The sequence below is a fragment of the Leptonychotes weddellii genome, chromosome 3 (assembly GCF_054177405.1).
Source record: "Leptonychotes weddellii isolate Sample4059 chromosome 3, ASM5417740v2, whole genome shotgun sequence".
NCBI lineage: Eukaryota > Metazoa > Chordata > Mammalia > Carnivora > Phocidae > Leptonychotes > Leptonychotes weddellii.
Genome location: NC_138371.1, coordinates 49758264 through 49784188, shown reverse-complemented (window position 1 = coordinate 49784188; position 25925 = coordinate 49758264). Strand labels below are relative to the sequence as shown.

Below are 25925 nucleotides of genomic sequence, written 5' to 3'. Positions count from 1 at the left end.
AGAGCTGCTCACAGACTTGCTGCATGAAAAATGGCCTTCTATCGACATGTAAGATGTTTGGTTCCATGTCAGGAAGCATCGTATGTCCTTAATAAAGTCTAGCTGTATTATTCTTAAAAACCCTAAAGCTCAGTATGGGACCTGGTTCTCCATGAATTGAGCAGAACAATTGGTCAATAGGACATTAGCACCACCACATGAATTGTATTGTATTCTTGATTACCACGAATCTTTATTACTGTCCTACAATTAGTAAATGAAAAGAGGACATTTGCTTAAGTCCTTTACTGCTTAAGTCCTGTTTATTTGCATGAACAAAATATTAAATCCTTACTCTGCTTTCTTTTGCCCTTAAAGTCTACCTTTATTCATTAGAAATATAAAGCAAAACAAAACAATCCAAGCAATCAGGCATGGATGGGGACTCCCATCAATTTCCAAATTTCAAATCACTAAATACTGTGCAGCATCACCCCCGTCTGGCCATGAAGGAGATTGCAGCAGAATGAAGGCTCAAGCTCCCTAATAGAAATGCAAATATTTGTAATAAAACCCTGCTCTTAATCTACCATCTAATTCTTAATCTACCACCTAAATGAGCTCTAATTTTCCATCTTATAAAAAATTATGATGAGACCTCTTTAAGCCCATGCCTTTCCTCGGTTTTAGCCCATATACTTGAAAACAGTTTGCAGAAGACATGAACAGACATTTCTTCAAAGAAGACCTACATTCTCACGTTACATTGGGTGTGACTATCATAAATTAAGAATTTCCAGTGAGTTTAAATGTTCGCCAGAATTACTGTACTTCCAAAGTTGACTAGCCACGCCACCTCTACTCTCCCCTGAGAAAATGAACAAAGTCCTGAGTCTTAACAGTTACTATGCTTTTTTTGAAATCTTTTTGATGGAAATAACACCAGTTTAGAAGTGAAAAACTTTTATCTTACAGACTACAATTTGAATGAATGAAGGTTTCCTTTTGTATTTTAAAACATTTTTACAGTTGATTGTTCAAATATTGGCTTTTTGTAAAAATATTATCGTGTTAAATTTAGACTGTTTGTAGTGCAATATCAATTTTGCTGCTTGGGCAGTTTTAATTACTACCTTAAAAAAAAAAAAAGACAGACAAATGGCCAACAGACACAGGAAAAGATGCTCCATATTACTCATTATCAGGGAAATGCAAATCAAAACCACAATGAGATACCATCTCACACCGGTCAGAATGGCTAAAATTAACATGTCAGGAAACAACAAATGTTGAACTTCCAGCAAACCTACACTGCCGTGGGAATGCAAACTGGTGCAGCCACTCTGGAAGACAGTTTGGAGCTTCCTCAAAAAGTTAAAAATAGAGCTACCCTATGACCCAGGAATTACACTGCTGGGTATTTACCCAAAGGATACAAATGTAGTGATCCGAAGGGACACCTGCACCCCAATGTTTATATCAGCAATGTCCACAAAAGCCAAACTATGGAAAGAGCTGTCTGTTGACAGATGAATGGATAAAGAAGATGTGGTGTATATATACAATGGGATATCACTCAGCTATCCAAAAAAAAAAAAAAAAAGAAATCTTACCATTTGCAACCACGTGGATGGAACTAGAGGGTATTATGCTAATCATAATAAGCCAATCAGAGAAAGACAATTACCATATGATTTGATTTCACTTATATGTGGAATTCAAGAAACAAAACAGAGGATCACAGGGGAAGGGAGGGAAAAATAAAATAAGATGAAATCGGAGAGGGAGACAAACCGTAAGAGACCCTTAACCACAGGAAACAAACTGAGGGTTGCTGGAAGGGAGGTGGGTGGGGGATGGGGTAACTGGGTGATGGGCATTAATGAGGGCATGTGAAGTAATGAGCACTGGGTGTTGTATGCAACCGATGAATCACTAAATTCTACCTCTGAAACTAATAATACACTATATGTTAATTAATTGAATTTAAATTTTAAAAAAGGAAATAGTTTGCTTCTGTCTTCTGCCTCTTTTTTTTCCTGAGATATATGTAAATTTCTTCCAAACTTCAGTTATATCTATTAGCACAAAATGCAATAGACACATTGCAGGTGTGCAATGGGTCTGATTAACCTAGGAAGCAGAACTAGATTGTTCAGGTCATTTTTCCACCCCATTCTTGCCCCAGACCAAAAAAACAAAACAAAACAAAACAAAAACAACCAGACAAACAAACAAGCATATATTCCTTTCTATTGACCCTGGCCTGTCTGATGTTCAGATTAACTGAGTAGCACCTGTCTAATCATTGCACATGTTCTCTGTAAATGACCCATTTGATAAACTAACCTTAAAACAATTACAAAGGGAAATGAAGAAATCAGGAAATGTTAAATTAAATATATTAAATCAAGGCTTGCTTTACTGTTCTCTTCCAATAAGCCCAAACTTTCCGTTCTTTTTTCCTTTGCTCTTTTTTTAAATTGGGGTATAATCAACATATAATATTATATTCGTTTCAATGTATAGCATAATAATGTGGTATTTGTATATGTTGCAAAATTATCACAATAAGTCTAGTTAATAATATCCATCATCACACAGTTACAATTTTTTTTCTTGTGATGAGAATTTTTTTTTTTTTTAAGATTTTATTTAGTTATTTGGCAGAGAGACACAGCAAGAGAGGGAATACAAGCAGGAGGAGTGGGAGAGGGAGAAGCAGGCTTCCCACGGAGCAGGGAGCCCGATGTGGTACTTGATCCCAGGACCCCGGGATCACAACCTGAGCTGAAGGCAGATGCTTAATGGACTATATCTCAGGAATTTAAATTCAAGCCCAGGCGCCCCTTGTGATGAGAATTTTTAAGATCTCCTCTTTTTAAGCAACTTTCAATTATAGAATACAGTATTCCTAACTATAGTCACCATGTTATACATTACATTCCCCTAACTTACTTATTTTATACTGGAAGCTTGTGACTTCTGATCCCCTTCATGCACTTCACCCACACCCACCCCCCACCTCTGACAACCACCAATCTGTTCTAGGTATCCATGAGTTCGACCAAACTTCCCTTTTTTGATATCAGCTTTATCTGGGGCAGAAAGCCATCATGATTGCCTATCTCTGAATAATTCTGAATAGGTTGTCAAGCGAATAAAATGTTCAGAATGGACCACGCCTTCAATAATTTCCACAAGTTTGCAATTTTTCAGGTAAAGCTATACTTTGTGTCCAAATAAATTCACTTTTCTCTTCATCGATTAAGAGCTGCTTCTTTGTTCTAATACTTGGAGCTTTTGGGCTGGGAATCTATACTTTTTAGAACTCATAGTACAATATGGGCACTTTCATGATTTTTAACTGTTCTTTGACCCTTGAAGTACATTACTATTCTAGATGTAGGCTTACTCATGGTGGGCTTTGTCCTCAAGTTAGGATAATTTATATTTCATCTCCTACATATCCTTTAGATGTCAGGAGGAATGTTTTCCAAATGCAAATACGCCTTGCATATTGGAGCCCATATGCAGACCACCCACAGAGACTCACAAAAGGAAAAACTGCCTACAAATTCACAGCCAGGCCTTCCTCTAGAAATTTTAGTAAAAGGCGAAAGATATGTCTAAAGAGAAACTAAAGTATTTCAGAGTTGTAATTTTGTGTGATTTGTAAATTACAGAATTGATCTGATTTTTTTCTATTAATGTCTTTTCTCACTAAGTTTTACTCTCTAGCTTTAGCCGGGCTCCTGAGGGCGCAGACTCTGAGAAGGAGACAGTGGGGCTGGGGCAGGAGGTTTAGTTAGCAAATGGTTTTGGGTGATAGGTCCCACGGATCACCGTCCGTGGAAAGAAAGGGAAGAAATGGAGATCGGACAGAGGAATTGGCTTGTAATATAGTCTCAACCAAATTCTCAGGTGACCCCATGAGAAACCCCGAAGCTGAATGGCCCTTTAGAATTGTCCCAAATTAGAGCAGAAGGGTCAGATCTTTGTTGACCCGTCACTGGATCAGCCTGCCAGAAGAAGGGGATGTGACCACCCTTGAATGAAATAACTTCATTTCATCCTCTAAATGACTTGCCAGGGCTGACAGCCGGGGCCACGGATGTGTGACTTATATAGTCAGTTACACGGGATCCATGCTTACAAAGGCCTCACCCTTAGTTTAATACTCTGCTGCCTCTGTCTTAAAATTCTTCATTTAATTGCCAATTAATCATTCTTTCTTTTGTTATCTTTTTCCAAGACGTCATTTGAGCTTAGCAGTAACAGTCAATTCTATTGTCCTTACTGTTTCACTTCATATTTCTCAACTGTCTGATACATCGTGCCCACCACCGGTATCCTATCCCAGTTCAGTACTGGTCAAGCTGTTAACAGTGCACCGTCATGTTGCATGCAAGGGGACATCTGTGTCCCAACTACCACCAGTGGGGGAGGGTGGTTGTCTTATCTGGTAAGCCAAGTGGCAGAAGAACCAGCTCCCAAATCCAGTCCTAATATCTGCTTTCTTGTATCGCTTCTGGTACAAGTGTCGTAGGTTGGGTTCCCTGGAAAGCAGATTCTGGGATAGAGACTGGTAGGTAGGCCGTTTATTAGGGAGTGCTCTTGGGATTGCCACATGTGGAAGGAAAAGAAGCTCCACTGGGCAGAGGGAGAATATGGGCTATGATGTAATCTCCAGAAGGCCTCAGCTGACCCTGGGGGGAAGGGACCTCTGAAGCTGGATGGCCTTTCAGATTGTCCCCAGATGGACAAGGGGACCACACTGAATGCAAATGCAGGCTGCTGGGAAGGGAGTGTGACACTGGGTGAGGTGATTCTCTGAATCAGAGATCTGACAGCTGAGGGGGATCTGCCAGCAAGCGCTCCCCGGGCAAGCGAAACAAGCCCAGTACTGGAGGGGAAACTGTGGGGCGGACCACAGCACTCCCTGAGAGCAGGGGAGGGGGTCTTTCTCACATAATGTGATGTTGGTCCGTATTGTATCCCAGAAGCCTGTTAGAGCACTGGGCACATCCGTGTTCACCGTTTACTGAATTCATGTTATCATCATATTGGGCTGTTGCTCTCTTTATCATTTATTCATCACTTGATGCCTATCACAGGTTAGAGCTGATGCCACAGGATGGTTGTGGCAGAATTGCCGGTTCAAAGCCTATTGGGAAAATTCACCTCATGTGGTTCACAGGTAAGACCGATTTGATAGGTCAAAAGCCTTAACAAAGGGGTGAACGAAATGCTATTAAAGATCACCTGCTGGTGTACCTAACACCCTAGAAAGTTCCAGCAGAGGTGACATTTGAAGAGTATCTTTAAAAATGCATGTTTCCGGGGCGCCTGGGTGGCTCGGTCGGTTAAGAGTCTGCCTTCGGCTCAGGTCATGATCTCAGGGTCCTGGGATCGAGTCCCGCATCAGGCTCCCTGCTCCACTGGGAGTCTGCTTCTCCCCCTCCTTCCCACTTGTGCTAGCTCTGTCTCTCTCAAGTAAGTAAATATTAAAAAAAATAAAAATGCATGTTTTCTCCAGGGCCAGAAGCAGGGAAAACCTAGGCAGCAGGAAGAGTAGGACTTCTGGGCACCTTAGACTCAGATGCTCATTTCATCAGTACTGTTTAGAACTGAATTATATTGTCCTTTCCCCCACTTGGATCTCTTCTTCTTCCAATGCTTTATGAAATCTTTCCTCAAAGTATCCTTTCTGAAGTCAGCATTTTACTGTGCAGAAGTCTGTCATCTCTAGAGCTCACTGTGCCCTTTCTATATTCTATAGCATTCCTAAAAACCTAAGATCGGTCCAGTGACCTACGAGCTCCTGTTTATGCCTAAACTTTGTTTCAAGTCTGTGTAGTCCTTAACCTCATCAAAAATAGTGCCTAAAATTCCATGATTTAATTGACATATACAGCTGATAATGTGAAACTACGTGCTCTTTAGAAGTTACATGCATTGGTTTTCCTTTATGATGATGTTTTATTCTTCTCAAATGATTCCACTCGGGTATGATTTTTTTTTTTCCAGACAGAAAAATACTTGTCATATACTTCTGCTGGATTAACCCTTGAGATTGTCAAAACCTGCCTTTATCATTTAGAGCTCTCTTGCTCTCTGAAGCTTTCCCTGCATTCTGAAAACAGGCCTGAGACTTCCATCTAATCTACAAGAGTAGCCGTATCCACTGGTGCTGGCAGAGGGACCACTGATGATAGATGGAAACATAAAAGGCAAAATTAAAATTTGCTCCTGAGGCTGATCTAACCTTTCAATCACTCATTGCTTTGCTTGAAACACTCTTGTAACTGAATCGAGAGCACTGGGAAGTTTTGTTTTTGTAATTTTACTAATGCTTTTTCAACTGCTAACTCCTATATGAGTGGTTATGTCAAAGAAATAGACAATGTTGCATTTGTTTGGAGAAAATACGGAAGGGACTCATCACATATACATATTTGTACATTTTTCCTTAGACCATGGATGTTTTTTCAACTTTGACTTTCAGAAGTAGACTAGATATAGGTAGTAAGTAACAGAGCATCCACATCATGTCACTCCCAAGAATGGCTACAAAGAAGGGACCATGGTTGGGTCAGTAATGCTTTAATAAAACGAGTGGAACCTGTTACAACAACAGCTCTTTATTACATGGATCAAATGCACAGCAGACCAATCATGTTCCCTGAAATTCAATAATCACATTCAATAAACGCCTGTTAGTGTGTTCCTCCCAACTCTAAGGGGCTTCCTTCGAATTCCCTGTACAAAGCCTTGCGCAAAGAAGAGGTTAAGCACCAGTAAGAACGACTGTTGCTAGCAGTTTTGTTTCTTCAACATCTTCATCTTCATAATCATCAACAACAAACATGCAGTTTCTTCCCTGTATGTACATGGCATTGTAACCTGGGTGCTACACTCTGCTTATGGTACAAAGTTTATAAATACAATATACCAATACAAAGTTGAAGCCATTAAAAAGAGCTTAATAACTACTAGGAGATCATTAAACCTGGAGTGTTGATGGAATCTATGAAGAGATTTAGAAACAACACACAAACTCAAACGTAGTAAACGTTTTACTTGGGAAGGGGCGAAGGGGCATTTCTTATGTGCTACCGAGGGCTTTCGGGGTCACTTCCGGCTCACTTTCTTTCCGCTATTATCTTTAGATACTGCAGAGCGTTGTGAGCTGCCTCACTCTGTGCATTGCCGCAGGAGATCCCGGAGCCGTGACAGACTGTGATGGGACTGGTGGAGAGTTCGGCCAGACACTGATACTGGCCATTGGCGCTCAGTTCTTCTGTAATGACACGTTCAAACATGATAGTTACTGCCAAGTGCACAGAAAGCAGATCCTTCATGAAAACAAGTTTTTACTACAGTCTGCCTTCCTACAGTCTTCACTACAGTATAAATCTATGGTATACTACTCCACTTCCTCATTATCTTTATCATTCTTCTCCAAACAAAAACCAAAACACAACTGCTCAGCACTAGCGGTTCTCAAACACAGCTGTGCTTCCCAACCACCTGAGGGAACCTAAATGCAGGTGCCTTGGCCTCACTCCAGCTTGCTCAGTCAGAAACGCAGGGTTCGGGGTGGGAGTAGCCAGATTCTTACATTTTCTTTTTAAAGCTCCCAAGGCCATTCTAATGTGGCTAGTTGAGCAGCGTTCGCAAATTGAACCGTAGCCAACTTTTTTTAGAGGGAAAAAGACCATCGGCTAGAGCACTGGAGAGACGGTGTTTTTCACTATGGAGTCTAGGGTTACTGTCAGGAGACATGTGAACCAGGAAATACATGGCTCAGGGCAAGACCTCTCTTTTGCCTTCACGTTCTTTCATTCTACATCTGTGCAGATAGTCTAGTTCCATGTTGTATATACGGTACCTAAGCTCAGGAAACAAATGTTCTTCTCATCAACTGGTGAATCACTGTCACTAAAGATGGTTAGATGACACAAGGGAAAGAAGTAGAAACAGATGAGTTACAGTTTGTTAAAAGTGGCCACGATTCAATGTTATTCTGCTAGAGTCAATATTAGGAAACCTCCAGATACAGTGGAGGTGTTTTAATGTGTGAAGAGGCTTTCTAGTTCTATCATGGAGCTTTTTTTTTTTTTTTCCTTTTAAATTGAGGTAAAATTCATATAACATAATCTTAACCATATTAAAGTGAACTATTCAGTAATATTTTGTACATTCACAATGTTGGGCAACTGCCATCTCTATCTAGTTACAAAACATTCTCATCATTTCATTTTCCCAAGAAGAAACACCATACACATTAAGAAGCTGCTCCCCATCTCCCCTACCCCGAAGCCCCTCTGGCAACCACCAATCTATGGAGTAAATTATTCTGGATATTTCATTTAAATGGTATATAATATGACACTTTTGTGTCTTGCTTTTCACTTAGTATGTTTTTTTTTTTTTAAAGATTTTATTTATTTATTCGAGAGAGAGGGAGAGAGACAGCGAGAGAGGGAACACAAGCAGGGGGAGCGGGAAGAGGGAGAAGCAGGCTTCCCACCGAGCAGAGAGCCCGATGTGGGGCTCGATCCCAGGACCCTGGGATCACGACCCGAGCCGAAGGCAGCCGATTAACGCCTGAGCCACCCAGGCGCCCCTTCACTTAGTATGTTTCTGAGGTTAATCCATGTTGTAGCATGTATCAGAACTTCATTTCTTTTCATGGCTGAATATTTAATTGCACATATATACCACAACTGACTTAACCATTCATCCGCTGATGGACATTTGGGCTGTTTCCATCTTTTAGCTATTGTGAATAGTACTACTGTGAACATGTGGGTATTTGTTTGAATTTTTAAGTTTATTATTATTTAACAATTGAAGTTTACAATTGTTTTGGGGATATACCTGGTGGTAGAGTTGCTAGGTCATACGGTGACTCATTTGAGGAGCTGCAAAACTCCTGTTTTCCACAGCGGCTGAACCATTTTATAGTCCACCAGCAGTGTGGGAGGGCTACAACTTCTCTACATCTTTGCCAACATTTGTTATCTTCTATTTTCTTCTTCACAGTAATCCCAGTGGGTATGAATTGGTACTTCACTGTGGTTTTGATTTGCATTTCCCTGATGACTAAGAATAGTGAGCATCTGTTTGTGAGCTTGTCGGCCACTTGTATATCTTTTTGTTTTGGAGGATGTCTAGGTTCTTTTGAAGGTAACTGCATAGAAGTTAGCCAAATTAGCTGATTGTGGTTTTTAGACTGCTGTTCTATATTTAGAAGAACGACTTAGTTCTTAAAATTGGTAAGATGCATTTCAAAGGCATCATTAATTCATAATCTCAAAAGCCACCTCAAGTTTCCTTCTTTTCCCAGATTCAACCATCCATAGTCCTGTTCATGACATGGCTTATTCATCTGTGTCTTAAACACCTAAAAAAGTGTGGGTACTTAATAAATATTTACTGAATGAATGGTCTTCCATCAGCCACCTCTTCTGACCATGTGTCTGTCCTAAATTCCTGGTTCGGCATCATTCTCAGTATATTAAAACATTGTATTCAACCCATCATTCAATCCTAAAGTAGCAGAGGGCGCCTGGGTGGCTCAGTTGGTTGGGCGACTGCCTTCGGCTCAGGTCATGATCCTGGGGCCCCGGATCGAGTCCCGCATCGGGCTCCCTGCTCGGCGGGGAGTCTGCTTCTCCCTCTGACCCTCCTCCCTCTCATGCTCTCTGTCTCTCATTCTCTCTGTCTCAAATAAATAAATAAAATCTTTAAAAAAAAATACATTTAAAGTAGCAGAGAAAAATCAGAAATTCTTTAAACACCTACACACCAGAGCTGGCAGCTCTTTCAAGCTGGGTCCCCACAGCCCACTGAGGATGGAACAAAGGATATCAAATTCTTCACAAATTACACTGATGTTAAATCAAGACACCAAACACTTGTGTGCGCGTGCACACACCACACACACACACGCATGCACGCACATCAGCTTTAAAAAGCAAATTAAAATCCAAAGTGACTTGCTTTCTATTCTATCCACATTTGTCTACCTAAATGACTAAGGGCTAGAGGAAATATAGACGAGGAGAGCTGGGATGGAATAAAGCTATAAAGTACTTGTCCCCACTGATCTCCTTCAATTGGCAAACAGTGACAAAGTGGAGAGAAGGGGTCTGGCCCCCACAAACTTAGTGCTTGTTCTAGAAACGTGGCTGCCTTTTTATTTGTCAAGCTCTCCATCAGGGCTAGTTTAACAGACACTGTATCTGCAGGGACTCTTCCCCTGATTGGACTCTACCACTAATCAGCTACATCATCTCAGGCAAGTTTCTGAACCTCTCTGTGCCTTCTTTTTCTTTCCTTACATGTAAGGATAATAAACCTAACTTCACAGGATTAGTTTGAGAATTCAGGGAGCTGAACTATGTAATATCCTTAAAACAGGGCCTGGTCTATAGTCAAAACAATAAATATTAGCTGCTGTTTTTTATTATAACTATACAGATGTTAGCTATTATTATTATTTATAAGAATGGGACATATCAGTGATAAACAGAACTGCTCTAATTTTATATATATAAATATATACATGTGTGAGAGGTGTGTGTGTATATATATATACACACACACACACACACCATTTCAGTATCCCTGGTCAGTGAAATAAACTGTAATACAGGCTTTGTTTCTGAAATACATTTTAAAAATAGGTTTTGAGATAAGCCAAAGAAAAGAAATCATACCTATATCCAAATATGTTATATTAAAACCTTGTTCCTTGGCGATTTCACTAAGCAGCTGGATGTAATCTGTATTTGGAATACTGAGGAGGCTCCTTTTCAGTAAGTTGATCTTTTCACCAGGAGAATTCCTCAAGGAATGCCAAGTACATCCTAAAGAATGTCCTACTACATTTGTCTGAAAAACAGAGATGAAGATTAAGACTCGTAACTCAGACTGAGTTCTAATGCTATAATTAAAAGTATTAGGCGCTCACATTTAATACTCTATAAAGCATGTTTAAATGAATACTATTTGGTTAACTTTCCCATTTTAAATGAGATAACACTAATAAGCACACATTTAACAAACACTGCGACGTCAGAGAAAAAAGCATATGCACAAATATACTGGAAGTATTTAAAAATACTTTTGTATGGGACAAAGGTCTCTCAAATTTTCTGATGGCCACATTAAGATGTATAAGATATTTTTAAAAAGATGTAGAAGATATTTAAGAGCAGTATAAACAAACCTGCAAATAACTGAATCTGCCTAATGGAGCAATTTACAAATTAAAATATAAAATGATTTTATCTTTATGATTTCTTGTATTAAATACCAACCAATCACTCTGACAGCTGTGAAGCAGAAGACAAAGAAACTGTAGAAAAGGTGCAATGTACAAGTTAGGTTTGAGAAGAACAAGTTGTTCAAATGAATGGCAGGAGGTCATAAAGTTCTTACCAGACTTTTCCCAGAACCCAACAGAACTTTCTCCTTTGCCTCTTTTCTTTATTCTTCCCTATATCCTTCCCTTTCCACCTCTGTTCTTAGAATGCTTTACATTTCCATGTTAGTTTATTTTTCTCAAATTGCCTCATATATTATGTCAAAAAGCCCCACAAAAACAAAAAACAAACAACTGCCCTCTGAAGTAGGGCAACGTATCCATAGTCTTATTAATGAGACTGATGGAGGTTAAGCGATTTTCAAAAAAAGATCACAAGGATGGCCAGTATATAGAATTAATAATCTATAAAGTTTGCTAAATAGAATTTTGTATTCCTTGGTTGGAATTTTAAAAAATTTTGTTTTTTTAAAAAATTATAATTCAGGGGGTGCCTGGGTGGATTAGTCGTTAAGCGTCTGCCTTTGGCTCAGGTCATGATCCCAGGGTCCTGGAATCGAGCCCCACATTGGGCTCCCTGCTCCACGGGAAGCCTGCTTCTCCCTCTCCGACTCCCCCTGCTTGTGTTCCCTCTCTCGCCGTCTCTCTGTCAAATAAATAAATAAAATCTTTAAAAAATTATAATTCATTGATAGTTTCAATAAGAAATATATAATGAAGAATAGTCTCTTTTCCTTATCACTCCTTCCCAGAAGACATGTTTCACTTCCAAAAGGTACTTACTGTTAAAACTATTTCTTCAATAACCTTCTATAATTCTAAATTCAAGCACACACACACATAATCTTTTTATTTTACTTTTTACTTCTATCTTCCTCCCTCCCTCTCTCCTTCTCTCTTTGTAGCTCCACACCCCATGTGGGGCTTGAACTCAGGACCCTGAGATCAAGAGTCATATATGCTCTACTGACGGAGCCTGCCAGGCGCCCCCATAATCTTCTTTTTAAACAAAAATGATAGCTTACTCTTCTGTATCTTATTTTCCTCATGTCAACGCACATATAGGTATTATATTTATCTTACCAGTTTTCAATTATGGCTTTTGGGTTATTTCTGATTTCTTGGTTTTACTAACAATGTTACAATAAAACTCTTTTACACTTGGATGACTTTATCTGTAGAATAATTTCTAGAAGGAGAACTGAGTCAAAGAGCACGTATGCTTTTAATTTTGAGAAAATACTTCCGGACTGATTTCTAAACCAATTTATACTACCATCAACGGCCTAGGCGGGTGCTTGTTTTCTGATACCCTTGCCAACACCTGGGACTATCAAACTTAGTAGGTTTCATCAGTTTAAAAGGTGAAAATAGTATCTCTTTAATTTCCATGAGTGGAGCTGATCATTTTTTTAAAACATTTTTATCTCTTTTTTATTGATGTGTGAGAGCTTTTTATGTGGTACTGAAAATAGTCCAATTACAGACCTGTGTTAAAAATAATTTGTTTTAATTCTTAGTTTTATTTACAGATTTTTTTTGCTGTGTAATAGGTTTTATGGAGTTAAATTTATCACTTTTATTACGTCTTCTAGGTTTTAGGTTTTAAAAAGGTTTCCCCTATGCTAAGAATTTTAAAAAGGAAAGCTCTGCCGTGTTTTTTCATACTTGGTTTCAATTCTTATGTTCAAATTTTTGATCAATCTGAAATTTATTTTAAGGAGTAAGGGAGCAACCTAAATACGTCACACACACACAGATATGTACATCCTCCCCTCCACCCCCCACCATAAATGTGGCTTTGTTTCTACATTATTTATTGAATAATCCATCCTTTTGCCCACTGATCTGAAGTCTCACTATTGTCATATACTCTGCTCCTATGTGGATTATTGTCTATACCTGGATTCTCTATTCTATCCTCCGTCTATCCCTGTAACCAATACATGTTTCAGTACTATAGATTTAGAGTAGGTTTTATTCTCTGGTAGGTATAATCCCACCTCCTGCACTCTTCCTTTTCAGTTTTCTTGGCTATTCTTGAGAGTTTATTTTTCCAGATAAACTTGGTAAAGCTGTATTGAGATCCAAGATGAATTCTGGTAGATTTTGAGTGAGACTACATTATCTTTTTATATATTTTACAATATTGAGTCTTCCTATTGAAAATAAGTAGTTTTACATTAATTCAATTTCTGTTAAATCCCTCAACAGAGTTTTGAAATTTTTTCCACGTGGGTCTGCACATTTTAGGTTTATTCTCCAGCACATTAGCCTCTTTTCTATTATTGAAAATGAGATCTTTTTCATTCCACCTCTTAATATTTGTAAACAGAAAAACTATTGTTTTTTTTTCCTAGTATACTTTTTTAGGACAGATTTCTATTTTGCTATAAAATTATCAGTGTTACCGAGCTTCATAAATTTTGTTAATATAACACCACAAAAAGTCAAAGAGTACAGAATTATAAAAGCAACAATCCTGAGCCTCATTCCAACCCTACATTCAGTCCCCTTTCCAGAAGCAATTTTTAACTTTCTTCTCTAATTATTCTAGTGGTTACCTTCATAATCCTAAATATGAAAAAGCTATTGGTTTTATATATTAATTTTATGATCAGTTACCTTGATGAATTCTCTTATTCTAGCAGTTTTTCTTTTACAGGGCTTTACAGGGACACAGTCATATTATTTGTAGTTAATGATCATTTTTATCTCTTCTTTTTTAATTCTTGATTTAAATTCAATTTATTTAACACATAGTGTATTATTAGTTTCTGCCTTCTAAGGGTAGAATTTAGTGATTCATCCATTGTATATAACACCCAGTGCTCATTACATCAAGTGCCCTCCTTAATGCCCATCACCCAGTTACCCCATCCCCTCACCTACCTCCCCTCCAGCAACCCTGTTTCCTAGAATTAAGCATTTCTTATGGTTTGCCTATTTTCTTTTTTTTTTTTTAAGATTTTATGTGTCAGAGGGAGAGAGCATGCGGGCACGCCCACGAGCAAGGGGAATGGCAGGAGAGGGAGAAGGAGGCTCCCGGCTGAGCAAGGAGCCAGATGCGGAACTCGATCCCAGGACCCTGGGATCATGACCTGAGCTGAAGGCAGACGCGTAACTGACTGAGCCACCCAGGAGTCCCCCTCTCTATTTTCATCTGATTTTACTTTTCCTTCCCTTCCCCTATGTTCATCTCTTCTGTTTCTCAGAACAACAGGGATATTTTAAAAGTGTTTGTCAATGATTGCCAAATATCTTTTTGGCATCCATTGACTGTTTTTCTCCTTTGACCCATTAAGGTGATTAATTATAGTAACAGATTTACAGAACCTATCCTTGCATTCCTGAAATGCAACAGATATATCCTTGCATTCCTGAAATAAGCCCAACTTGTCTACGGTGTATTATTCTTTTACTGTTGTACTAGATATTTTATTAAGGTGTTTCACTATAAGGGAGATTAATCCATAATTTTTTACCTTGCGATTTGCTATTGTCAGGTTTTGGTGTTAGTGTTATGTTGGTTTCGAAAAATAAATTTAGAAGCCTGCCCTATGTATATATGTATTGCCTGGAAGAATTTAAATAGCATTGGCAATTACTTCTTCCTTGACGATTTAATAGAATTCACCTATGAAACCAGTTATAAACCTATTTGTGCTTTGTGATTTTGGTGTCATCTCTGATCCAATTTTAAAAGAAGTGAATGCAACGTTTTATGTTTTTCTATTAAAAAGGTAAAACCAAAATTATGTTACTTTATTTGTGTATAGTCTTTGATTTTTTTTTTCCCTACAGAATGAGCCCTTATTTTATTATCATCAATTAGGACACACTATAGTCCTCACTTCTCATTCCCCACCTAATAAATCCTCAGATAATGTACCATGAGATGTACCTATATATGAACATCATAATCTCAAATAATGTCATGTATAGCTCAATCTCTTATGCTCTGTATTTGTTTGCCCAGCTGCCTACCTAGTATCTTTACTTAACATATTCTACAAACACTTCAGATTCAATATATCCTACTCACTGTAGATATTAACTCATTATCTTCTCCCCGTCAAGTCCCACTCATCTTGTGTTCCCCATATTACTGAATGGTACCACCATCTACTCAGTTGCCAATCTAAAAATGTTTACTTTCTCCTTTTTCCTTACTCCCCACATCCAAATCAATTACCATGCCCTATTCACCCCAGCTTTCAAAATAATTTTTAAACTGACCATGTCGACGGCCACCATCATTTCTCATCCATTTTCTGTAACAACAGTCTACAGGTCTCTGAGTCTAAGACTCCTTCATTCCCCATAGGGCAGCCAGTCACTCCCTTCTAAGCCTCTCCTTCCCAGATTAAAATTCTTTAGTGATTTTGCTCCACCCTCAGGATAAAATTCAATCTCTCTGACTATAGTCGTCCCTTCCAGATTTAATCCCTCTTTGCCTTTCTGGCCTCATTGTCCAAGACACCCTCCTCCAACCCTATGCTCTGGCCACGCCAAACTATTTAGGGTTCCCAGATGACATATAATATTTTACTCTTGGTCTTTGTAGGTGCTCTTTTTTCTCTTTGGAATTCTTTTCCTCTGTTCTCATCCTGCAGGTCTTGGCTTAGATATTGCCTCCTCCAAGAAGTCTTCCTGAAATCCCCAGTCTTGGTTGGATCCTTCTGTGTTGCCGAGCCCTCTCTGAGAGGACCAGTCTGTTGGGTTCTTTTCTCTTTCGGGAGCCTACAAACTCCCTAGTGGCAGAGACTGTCTTATACATGCTATGCACAGAACCTGGCGCAAGGTCTGGTACACAGTGTGAGCTCACGAAATGTCTGCTGAGTGGGTACAGGAACGACTGCACTGTCAATGTGAACGCAAAAATGGCACTCCTGGCTTATCCTCTTTAGGTCCCATCATGTGGTTCTGCATTTGAACGTGTCTCCCAAGCCCTCTTACCTGGTCACCCTTGTGACAGCTAAAATTGGGGTCGTGTACATCTGAACAGTGAAGAGATTTTTAAAAATTAAAACTCTCAAGTGTCTATATGACAAGGACTCTAGGGAAGCTTCCTAGAGCAAGAGATGCTTAATCACATTGTCATCATAGGTGTCTTTGTCATTACTCACTAAAGAAATGTGGTTCTCTGGAGAAATATTACTGAATTTGGCAAGAAATTTCTCAGCAGCGTTTCTCTTGGCTTGTTTTTTTGATGCCCCCTTTCCTAAATAAAAAAGAAAGAAATGGTAGGTTTAGAAAATAAATTAGTGTCCATAGAGAATAATCACATGTAAAAAGTATGATTTTTTGATCAGAGAACAATTTCATGATTTTTATATACTATTCTTTTGCTGATCTGACATCTTTGCTTATTGTGCTTCATACAACTATTGATTTTTTTTTTTTTAAAAGATTTATTTATTTTAGAGAGCGGGAAAGAGAAAGCACATGAGTGCAGTGGGGAGGGGCAGAGGGAGAGTCCCAAGCAGACTCCGTGCTGAGCTCAGAGACTGATGCAGGGCTCGATCTGACAGCCCTGAGATCACGACCCAAGCCAAAACCAAGAGTTGGGTGCTTAATCAACTGCACACCTAGGTACCCCGATACAACTATTAATTTTTACATTTACGGAGGCCTTTCTTTTCTTTGACATTTTATCTTTAATAGTTATACTTTCTGTTTTTAACAGGTATATTTCCCTATGCCTAGCTTTAATGAATCATTTTTGGTTTAATTCTGACCAAGTATTCAAATTTATCAAGGTACATTTGAATTACAGCTCTTATCTCTTGATGTCTACTTCTTGCTTACAATCTTCTATAAACTGACAACTATGTGGAATTTTTCTTTAACACAAATAAGAAGGGCACAGGAGATACTGCAGTTAAAAGACACCATAAGTATCATCTACTTCCATGCTTTTCGTTTTACAGATTTAAAAACTGAGGCCTAGAGAGATTAAGTAATTTGCCTACCCTCGCAAATTAAGGTGCATCAAGAATGGACATGAGGTGGGGCGCCTGGCTGGCTTGGTCGGTTAAGCTTCTGCTTGCATCGGCTCAGGTCACGATCTCAGGGTCCTGGGATTGAGCCCCACGCTGGGCTCCTTGATCAATGGGGAGCCTGCTTCTCCCTCTCCCTCTGGCCGCCCCCCACCTCCCCGTGCGTGCTCGTCTCTCTCAAATAAATAAATAAAATCTTTAAAAAAAGAATGGAAGCTGGGGTTCCTACTTCCAGTCCAGTGCTTTCTGCATTGGCCCGCACTGCCTCTCAGGGCAAACGGTTGCTTATTACTTGAAACAGGTATCTAACCATTTTAAGAATGACAGAAACATGATAGAGAAATTACAATAGGGACCCTCACTTAGTACTCTATTAAGGGACTTTTTCCCCATCGTTTCTGGCCCTTACAACATGGAAGTTGCTATCATTCAAAGGGAAAATTTCTACTTTATTTTTATCTCATGCTATTTTTTTGCCTCCTAGTCTCTTATATCTTGTTTTCAAATGTGATCTTCCTCTAGTCCTCCAATCTTCTAGAACAGCTGTTGAAACTTCCAAGAGATTTACTGCTTTTTTCTAAAATGATTTTTTTTTAAAGATCTTATTTATTTGACAGAGAGAGACACAGCGAGAGAGGGAACACAAGCAGGGGGAATGGGAGAGGGAGAAGCAGGCCTCCTGCAGAGCAAGGAGTCCGATGCGGGGCTCGATCCCAGGACCCTGGGATCATGACCTGAGCCGAAGGCAGACGCTTAAGGACTGAGCCACCCAGGCGTCCCTCTAAAATGATTTTTAAGTCACTAACACATCAATGCAGGCTATGTAAAGTCAATTATTTACTTCTTTCCGTTAACAGGCTTTTCCATGATTTTTAAAAATATCGAATTAAGAAGCATAAGTATTCTTAAGCCAAATACTTATACTTAAATTCAACTGCAGAAAGAGACAGTAGAATAGGAGTATATCAATTTTTCTCCCCAGAAATATTTGAAAGGAAATCACAACAGAACTTTCTATGGTCATTCATCATCTGAAAATATTTCAAATGTCTTCAGTTGTATGAGAGTAAAAAGAAATAACTACCAGTTTCCATAAATGACTCTAGCCTACAAATTGTGGTATATTCTCTCTTATGCGCAGGTCCTCCCTCTTGGGAAAGGGTATATTCAGGAAGTCTCCAGCCATGATGAATAGCCAACTCCTAGAAAATCGAGATGAGGCTTTAGTAGTAATTTTTACTATGCAATGGCTTAATCACATAAATGACATCCTTTCATGATTTTGATCCCATTTCCATTTATATGTTTGAAAAGAATAATGATCTTCTGCAATGGAAAAATGGGGGAAGGCCTTTTATTCCCCATAAATATTCCTGCATTTTATATCTTGCAAGCCCACAATACCAAAACTGAAGCAGCTTACTGCTAGGATAGGAATGGTGTTCTTCCATTAAGCCATAGTGAGCAAATATCAAAGAGCTCAAAGAGAAAGAGGAGCTACTATGGCCCTCTTGGGGAACATCTATGGGTCTCACGGTCATCAGTTCCGAAAGCCTCTGCCTTAATTGCAGACTTCCTGCCCACAGCTGGCTAACTACTGCACTGGAACAAGAGCACATGAGCGAAGGCGGCTAACAGACTTGGACAAAGCTGAGGAAAGATCACGGGAAGAAAACTCAAGAAAAAGACAGCAAGAAAGGGACCAAAGGACGGGCTGGAGAACGGGGAGGGGAGCTGTCCAACAGAGCACATGGATAATCCGCAAGAAGGATATTCTGCATGCAGAAATTCAAAGCTGATTTTTTTTTTTTTTTTGGTAGAATAAGCAAATAGACTACTTCCCCTTTCTTGAGGTAGGTTACCCGATTTGGGTTCTTTATAAAATCTTCTGTGTCAACAGAAGTAGAAAGAGGTTTGTCACAAGAGTGGCAAGACATATTCTTAAAGTATAAAACACTCTACCCATGTGCACTGGGGTCCTATTGATCTCAAATGAGAATTCCACAAACTAAAGGCAGATACTGTATATGGAAGAAAATCCAAAATGTAAATAAACAGGAAAATAATTTCAAGTTAGTGCTGTAATAGCTAATGATCATAACTGGGAAAACAAAATATTATACCATCTTATCTTTAAAATATTTATTCCTTGTTTCAGCCCTTATCATATTATCAATTTATGACATCTTTCTTCAATAGACATAATGTTATGTAAGGAAAAACCGTGTGACTTACCTGTAATGAACCAATAGGGTTAAGCTGGTTCTTTGGTTGCTTAGAAGGGTCAGGCATTAAGGGGTCAGGAACTGCAAAGCTAAACATTTTTTTAAAATGTTATAAAACAAAATAATTTTCCCCAAACTATTAAATAAATGACAAGCATTTCTTATTTAATCCTCTATGCCTCTGCTGTTCTCCACAGAATAGCCTTCTACCCCACCTCTTCTATGAGAATGTGATCTATCCCCTGTCCAAGGTCTAGCTCATATGCCACTTTCTCTAAGAAACCTATCCTGTTACGCTAATGGAACATAACTTCTCCCTCCTTTGAACCATTATTAACATTTAGGTTGACCCTTTCTTAAGCAAATTATTTTACTGTAAGTTATATACTCTTACAAATACATGTAATTTGTCCATCCCTCATCACACCGCTCCTGCATTCAGATGTAAAATCCTTTTGATGACAGAGCCTATGTATTACTTACCTCCGTAAGCCTTACAGGACTGTGCATATAATAGGTGCTCAATAAAAATGTATTTAAATAAAGCATACTACTGTTACAACCACACAAAAAGGGAAGCCTAATAATTAGGAAATTTAGCCCGGTAATGGGAATGATACAGATTATAAAGTTGTTTTTTCACTCTAACTATGAAAGACAAATCTGTCTGATCTACCATCTGCTCTAAACTAGAATAATCCTCCTAAGATTTATATGCAATGTGGCATCTATGATTAGGGAAAAAGAGAACAATGTCTCCTAATTAGTTTGAAATTACTCATTAGTTAGGTGATGAGTGTCTAGCACTGAGTAAAGCTACATTCAAGGTTACTACTACCTAGGCGACTGAACAGTCATTTCTTCCATTACCAAAAAGGTTCAGTTATTGTTACTTCCTCAGGTTGCTTCTCCACCTGTCAGAATGTGAAGCTTTATGGAGGCTGATGAGATAGGAATATTCACTTACAATGCTGCACGCCGAAGCTACCCAAATAATTGTGATGGAGAAATGAGAAAGCCTCTGTATTAAATCAGGCCACTTTAGACCTGATTACAGCTTAGTAATTCCCATCTTATCTGTCAAGAAGCACAAATATATAGTAAAGTCTGTTAGCCTTTTTTGCTGACAAAGTGAAGTGCCCATGTGCAGAAAAGACACTCCGTATGCTCATTTCTACAAATACACTCAACCCTTTGGGTTGACCTTTGGCCTGCACAGAAATAGCCTGGTCATCACCAGCGAGGGGAGAATCCACTACCTGCCATGCCCTTTGGCATGTCTACAAAGCCAGCATAAATCAGCTATAATGTAGGATCCCAGGGAATCAAGCACCATTTTGTGAGATTCAAAGCTTGTCAGTGCTTCATTCTAAACTACTCGAATGGTTTGGAAGGGCTTAGAAAGGGGAGGAGCACTGCATGAGAACCTAAGTACGTGCTAGACCAAAAGTTTTGAAGCTGGAGAAAAACCTCTCCTAAATCCCCCTGGGCCTCTGCTGTCCACTCTGAGCAGGTACACCAGACTGTACTTGAGGACTAACTGAGTGCAGGGAAGAGGAGAACTTAAAGGCTCAGCATGCTCCAGTGTGTCCATTAGAAACCAAAGGACATCACTCTATGATACATGAGATGCTCCAGGACCAATACTCTCCAAAAGCACCTAAAGTGACAACCAATTTATTTTGGAAAAATCCCATCAAGACTTAACATCCCACTTAACATCTTGTATTTGGTATACATTCTATAATAAAGGAAATCTCATCTCCTTCCAAATTAGAATCTTCCGAAGAGTATTTTCCACTGATCTTTTTCCACTTCATAACTTATTTTATGTAGTGTAGAAATTATTACACTCTTAACACAGGAAGATATTTGCCAGAAAAACTGGGGTTTTCTACTGTTGCATCCCACTGAGGGGGAAAAAAAGCCTAGTTCCTGAGAGCTTTCATTTAACAGTTAATTGCTGGAATGAATTTCTTAAGGATAAAGTTGTCTTTAACGGATGACAGGTTTTCACAAGGAAATAAAATTTTAGAGCTAGATACTAACAACTGTTCACTTTGTTGCTTTTGTGAGCATGTTCAAACTTTCAATCTTACCTCAGCCATGATATTTTTGAGCTGCAGAATACAAAGAAATTTAGCTCACCAAATACTTGCATTGGCTTTCAAAATGTTTATGGCAGCCTCTGCAGCTCTATGTTTCGCCAGCTTCTTACTTGTACCTTCACCTGAATTAAGGTAAAAAAAGAAATGTCTTATGTGTTGTGAAAATGTGAGGCTTGCGTAGACATTTGCATAATACAAAGTCACTACAGTTTATATATATATACACACACATAAAGTTAATAAAAATATATACTACATACTGTAACAAAATATTCCCATGAAATACATAAATTAAAAACCCATAATTTTAAGTTTTATGTATCTAATTCTATGTATACCTATTATTAAAAATCCTTGTGTATATTTATTACATAAAATGGTAATAAAGTAGACCATGTCATACTTTCTGAAAAAAAATGCAACTTAGTATTTTACTCTTCCTTATTCCTAGAGAGAGAGGAAATGCTATAGCAAGAAGTCTCCTCTAAGAGAGCCACTTATATCAACACTGTTTGACAGCAAAATGTGCACAATTTTATTCCAATAGTCCATCCTATACTGCATTAAACCCCTCTGTTTGGCTAAGCAGTCCTGGCTACATGTTGGGTACAGTGGGAGAAGGTTTATATAGGGAGCGTGAGAGATGATGTTATGTGTCTTCCATACAATCTATATCCCTTACCTAAGTAGCTAACAGGGTGGCAGGGGACAGGCCTGACTCATCACTGAAACTGCAGCCTAATTTCAGTAAGCCATCACACCTGTTAAATGGTAAATTCAATCTTTTGCTTTCTGAGTTCAAGCTAGGTGCTGAGAACCTTTCAAAAGTGGTACCAGAGTGCTGATATCCACTTCTCTGGTGTGGAGGAAAGGAACAGGATAATGGAATAAATTTCAACTGTAACCCTCAAATGTCAGGACATACAAACCATACACCTTTATCCACTAACCTAGGGATTTAGGGACACTGGGGAGTATGAAACAGAATCCCTGCCCTTAAAGAGCACACAGCCTAGTGCAGGATTTTGTCTGTAAAGAGGCATCTGAAATACAGTTGCATGTGTTAGAACCAGCCTAAGTGCAGGCTGGAGGGGAAGCGCACGAAAGGGGCAGCTCCCCTCCTCTTGGTAAGGATTCAGAAAGGTTTCAGGAAGGAAGAGATAACTGAATGAAGACATCAAAGACTAGTAAAAGCTAGTAAGATGAAGAGAGCTGGGGGTTAAGAAGAGCATTCTAGGCAAAGAAAAGAGCCCTTGCCAGGGCTCAGAGGCAACACCCAGCATGCTGCTCTCAAGAGCCCCAAGGAGCTGGGGAGGTAGGAGCTTAAGGAAACGATAAAAGGCTACAGGATTGGGAGGGTAGGGAGAGAGGTCCAAGAACAGTCTTCTAAATTTGTGCTTCTCAAACTTTAATGTGCACAGGAATTGCCTGGGAATTTTGTTAAAATGCATATTCTAGTCCTGCAGGTCTGGCATGGGGCCTGATATTCCAGAGGGTTTGCATCAAGTGCCCAGATGATAGTAATGCTGCTGCTGATCATGTTTCGAGAAGCACGGCCGTTAAGTCAGATCAAGAAATCTGTATTCAACCAGAGGGTGATGGGCAAACCACCGAACGGATTTGAAGAGCAAGAAGCACACGAACAGATCTGAATGCCAGGGTCATCCGGGGAATGGACAGCCCGAGACTAGAGGCTGAGAGAGCAGCAGCGAGACGACAGCTGCGGTCCAAGTGCGAGACATCAGCGGCCCAGACAGCAGCAGTGGGGAGACAAGGGAAGCAGGCAGATGCCAGAGCTGCTTAAGAAGTAAGACTTGGTGGAAGAGTGGGCAAGAGGCAGAGGGCGAAGGAGGAGTCAGGAAAATGAAACCCAACTTTCTAGTGTGAGCCAATAGGTGATGGTGGTGCCATTAGTGAGCTAGGGAATGCAGAGGGAACAGACTTGAGGGAAGAGAGATGGAGTCAGTCTGGGACAATGAGAGACTGAGGTGCCTTTGGGTCATCCAAGTGAAGATGCCCAGTAAGCACAGGTTGATAGACCGTTCCATAACCGGACCTGGGCTGAATGAAGACAGAGATTTCAGGATATTTGGCCTTTAGATAGCACTTGAAGCTGTGGAGGCACATAAACTTGCATAGGATGATGGGGCAGTGTGAGGAGAGCAGGGGCCCAAGCAGAACGGTTAGTGGCCATAGGTTGTTAATCCCTGGCCCAAGACATATTGAAGGGAAAAGGACTATTTCTTTTCTTAAATTTTCACTGAAAATTTAAAAATAGACCTGCTAAAGGAGTAATGCAAAGATCCCGTGGTTCATTGTGAGGAGACTTCCAGCTAGCACCTATAATCCACCTGCCTCATCTAGATAAAAAAGTCTCAACATTTTCTTAAAGTCATTTCAAAGAAAATAGTGGACTCCAGATTTTCAGGGACCTAAACGATTGATGCCTTTAGATTACCAGATGGTGCAACTCCAACCTTCCCGTTGAATTGTTTTCTTGGCATTCTTCCGATTTAAATTTAGTATTATTTTTTGTTTGCAATTAAATAGATACATAAGAAACAAAATGCCTACATTTACAAATGGCAACTTTAGTTATCATTTGTTCAAGTTCACAGACCATAAGGGGAGTCTGAACTCTGAAACTTCACTGCTATGTGACTTTGGGCATGTTAACTGATAATTTCTCTGAACCTGTTTCCTTACATATAAAAAAGGAGATGACATCTTACTAAAACTGGTACAGTGTCAGGAACTAGACGGTGCTATGAAATACGGTATTTGTGCCGCCTTCCTCATTTTGCTTGGATACAGAATCAAGTGTGGTACAATGGGCCCAAAGTGCCAGGTGAGTCCATACAAAGAGGGGAGAGGCTCAGAAAATTCTGGGCTCATGGCTCCTGGCATCGTCCATACTCTATGACACTATAAAACTTGTCAGCACCTACTGATCCAGCTACGGTCGCTCCAAGAACCTTTCCTGCTTCTCCCTAATTCTTAAAAGAACCCTAGGAGGATCCTAGGGGATGTTTCTGAGCTTCTCTTGGCATCTGGAGAAGAGAAAATTAGGGAGAGAATCAGATGAAGTTGGAAAGTCCCCATGACCTGAGATGAGAGGTCTCTAGTTTCAAGAGCCTGCTCCTTACAGCTGTCCCTGGTAAAAAGGTCACTTTTCCGAACTGAAAAGCAATACCAAGGCTCGCCGGCCAACCCACATGATCATGGGGTTAACTGTGCATACAGACCTGTGCAGGTTATGTCACCAACGGTTACTCTGAAGGTGAAAGTGGGTACGTGTATTTGCACATCCGATCTTTCACATTCATAAACCGGGATGTTCTTGGTCTTCATGCCGTATTCGTGTAATACCTGAATTGGTGTTTTCCCTGGCTTAGCTGTAATCATCTTCCCCAAACTGCAAAAACCAGAAAAAGGTGTGCTTTGCATGCCAAAGCGGGGAGGGAAGCAGAAGCATACAGAGGCTAGTTTTGACTGCCACCAACACTGATGCGGGAGGCGCCGAATCTCCCCTGCGGCCAGCGCCAGAGATGGCGAAGCGCCCCAGTCTCCCGGCCCCGCTGCGGCGGGCAACCGGCAGGGTGAAAGAGGGCTTTCGGGAGATAACTTCAAAGCGGGTAGGAGTCATTCCCTGTGGTCTCTCAGGACCAAGCCCACATTAACCCCTCTCCCGGGTAGCGGCGGCGCGCCACCTCCGCCCACCCCGCGCGCAGCCCGAGGCCGCAAGAGGGGCGGGGCCAGGCCGCAGACCCCAGCCCGCGCGCGGCCGAGAGGGCGGAGCCGAGTGCCCCCGGGTCCGCCCGCAGCCGCGGGGGCGAGAGCAACGAGAAGGGGTTTTACCCAGAATGCCGCTGGAAAGCGGGCTCCTCAGCCCCGCCTCTCGTGCCCACCGCTCCCGGCCCTCCCGGGCTCGGCCCCGACTATTCGGGCGCTGACCTGAAGGTCCCGCTGTCCTCGCGCTCCAGCGGCGGGGCTGCGGCGCGATGCCTGCTCTGGGACATAGCGGGAAGGGACGGCTTGGCGGCAGGCGGAAGAGTGGTGCGGAGCGATGTCCTCGCTCCCCGGGTCGGCCGGTCCCCAAGAGGAGCGCTCCAGCGCCGCCGCCGCCTCCTCAACTCCCCCTTTCCTCCCGGCTTGCGTCCCTCTTGCGAAGGGGACGGGCGGAGGCGGAGTCTCGGTGCAGCAGTGCCGGCCACGCCCCCTCGCTGCCCGGGCTGCGGGCCATACTCCAAGCCGGGCCCCGCCTACCGGCTCG

General features: G+C 40.6%; 1 protein-coding gene across 3 annotated transcripts; it reads right to left on the bottom strand.

Moving 5' to 3' along the window:
• Positions 1–6607: 6607 nt before the first annotated feature.
• On the bottom strand, positions 6608–25843 carry PRKRA (protein activator of interferon induced protein kinase EIF2AK2). 3 transcript variants are annotated; one of them, XM_031028046.2, is made up of 9 exons: positions 25607–25843; positions 24898–25067; positions 21693–21774; positions 19555–19633; positions 18404–18521; positions 16447–16541; positions 10710–10884; positions 7874–7923; positions 7156–7282 (listed from the first exon to the last, which is right to left on the bottom strand). In XM_031028046.2, the coding sequence occupies exons 1-8, from the start codon at positions 25669–25671 to the stop codon at positions 7880–7882; spliced, it is 828 nt and encodes a 275-aa protein (XP_030883906.1). In that variant the 5' UTR covers positions 25672–25843; the 3' UTR covers positions 7156–7282; positions 7874–7879. The 3 variants fall into 3 exon arrangements, with proteins under 3 accessions (XP_006733300.1, XP_081670217.1, XP_030883906.1); XM_006733237.3 differs by lacking the exon at positions 7874–7923 and having other exon boundaries at positions 6608–7282; positions 25607–25841; XM_081814091.1 differs by lacking the exons at positions 7874–7923; positions 25607–25843 and having other exon boundaries at positions 6608–7282; positions 21644–21774; positions 24898–25038.
• Between the last annotated feature and the right edge of the window lie 82 nt (positions 25844–25925).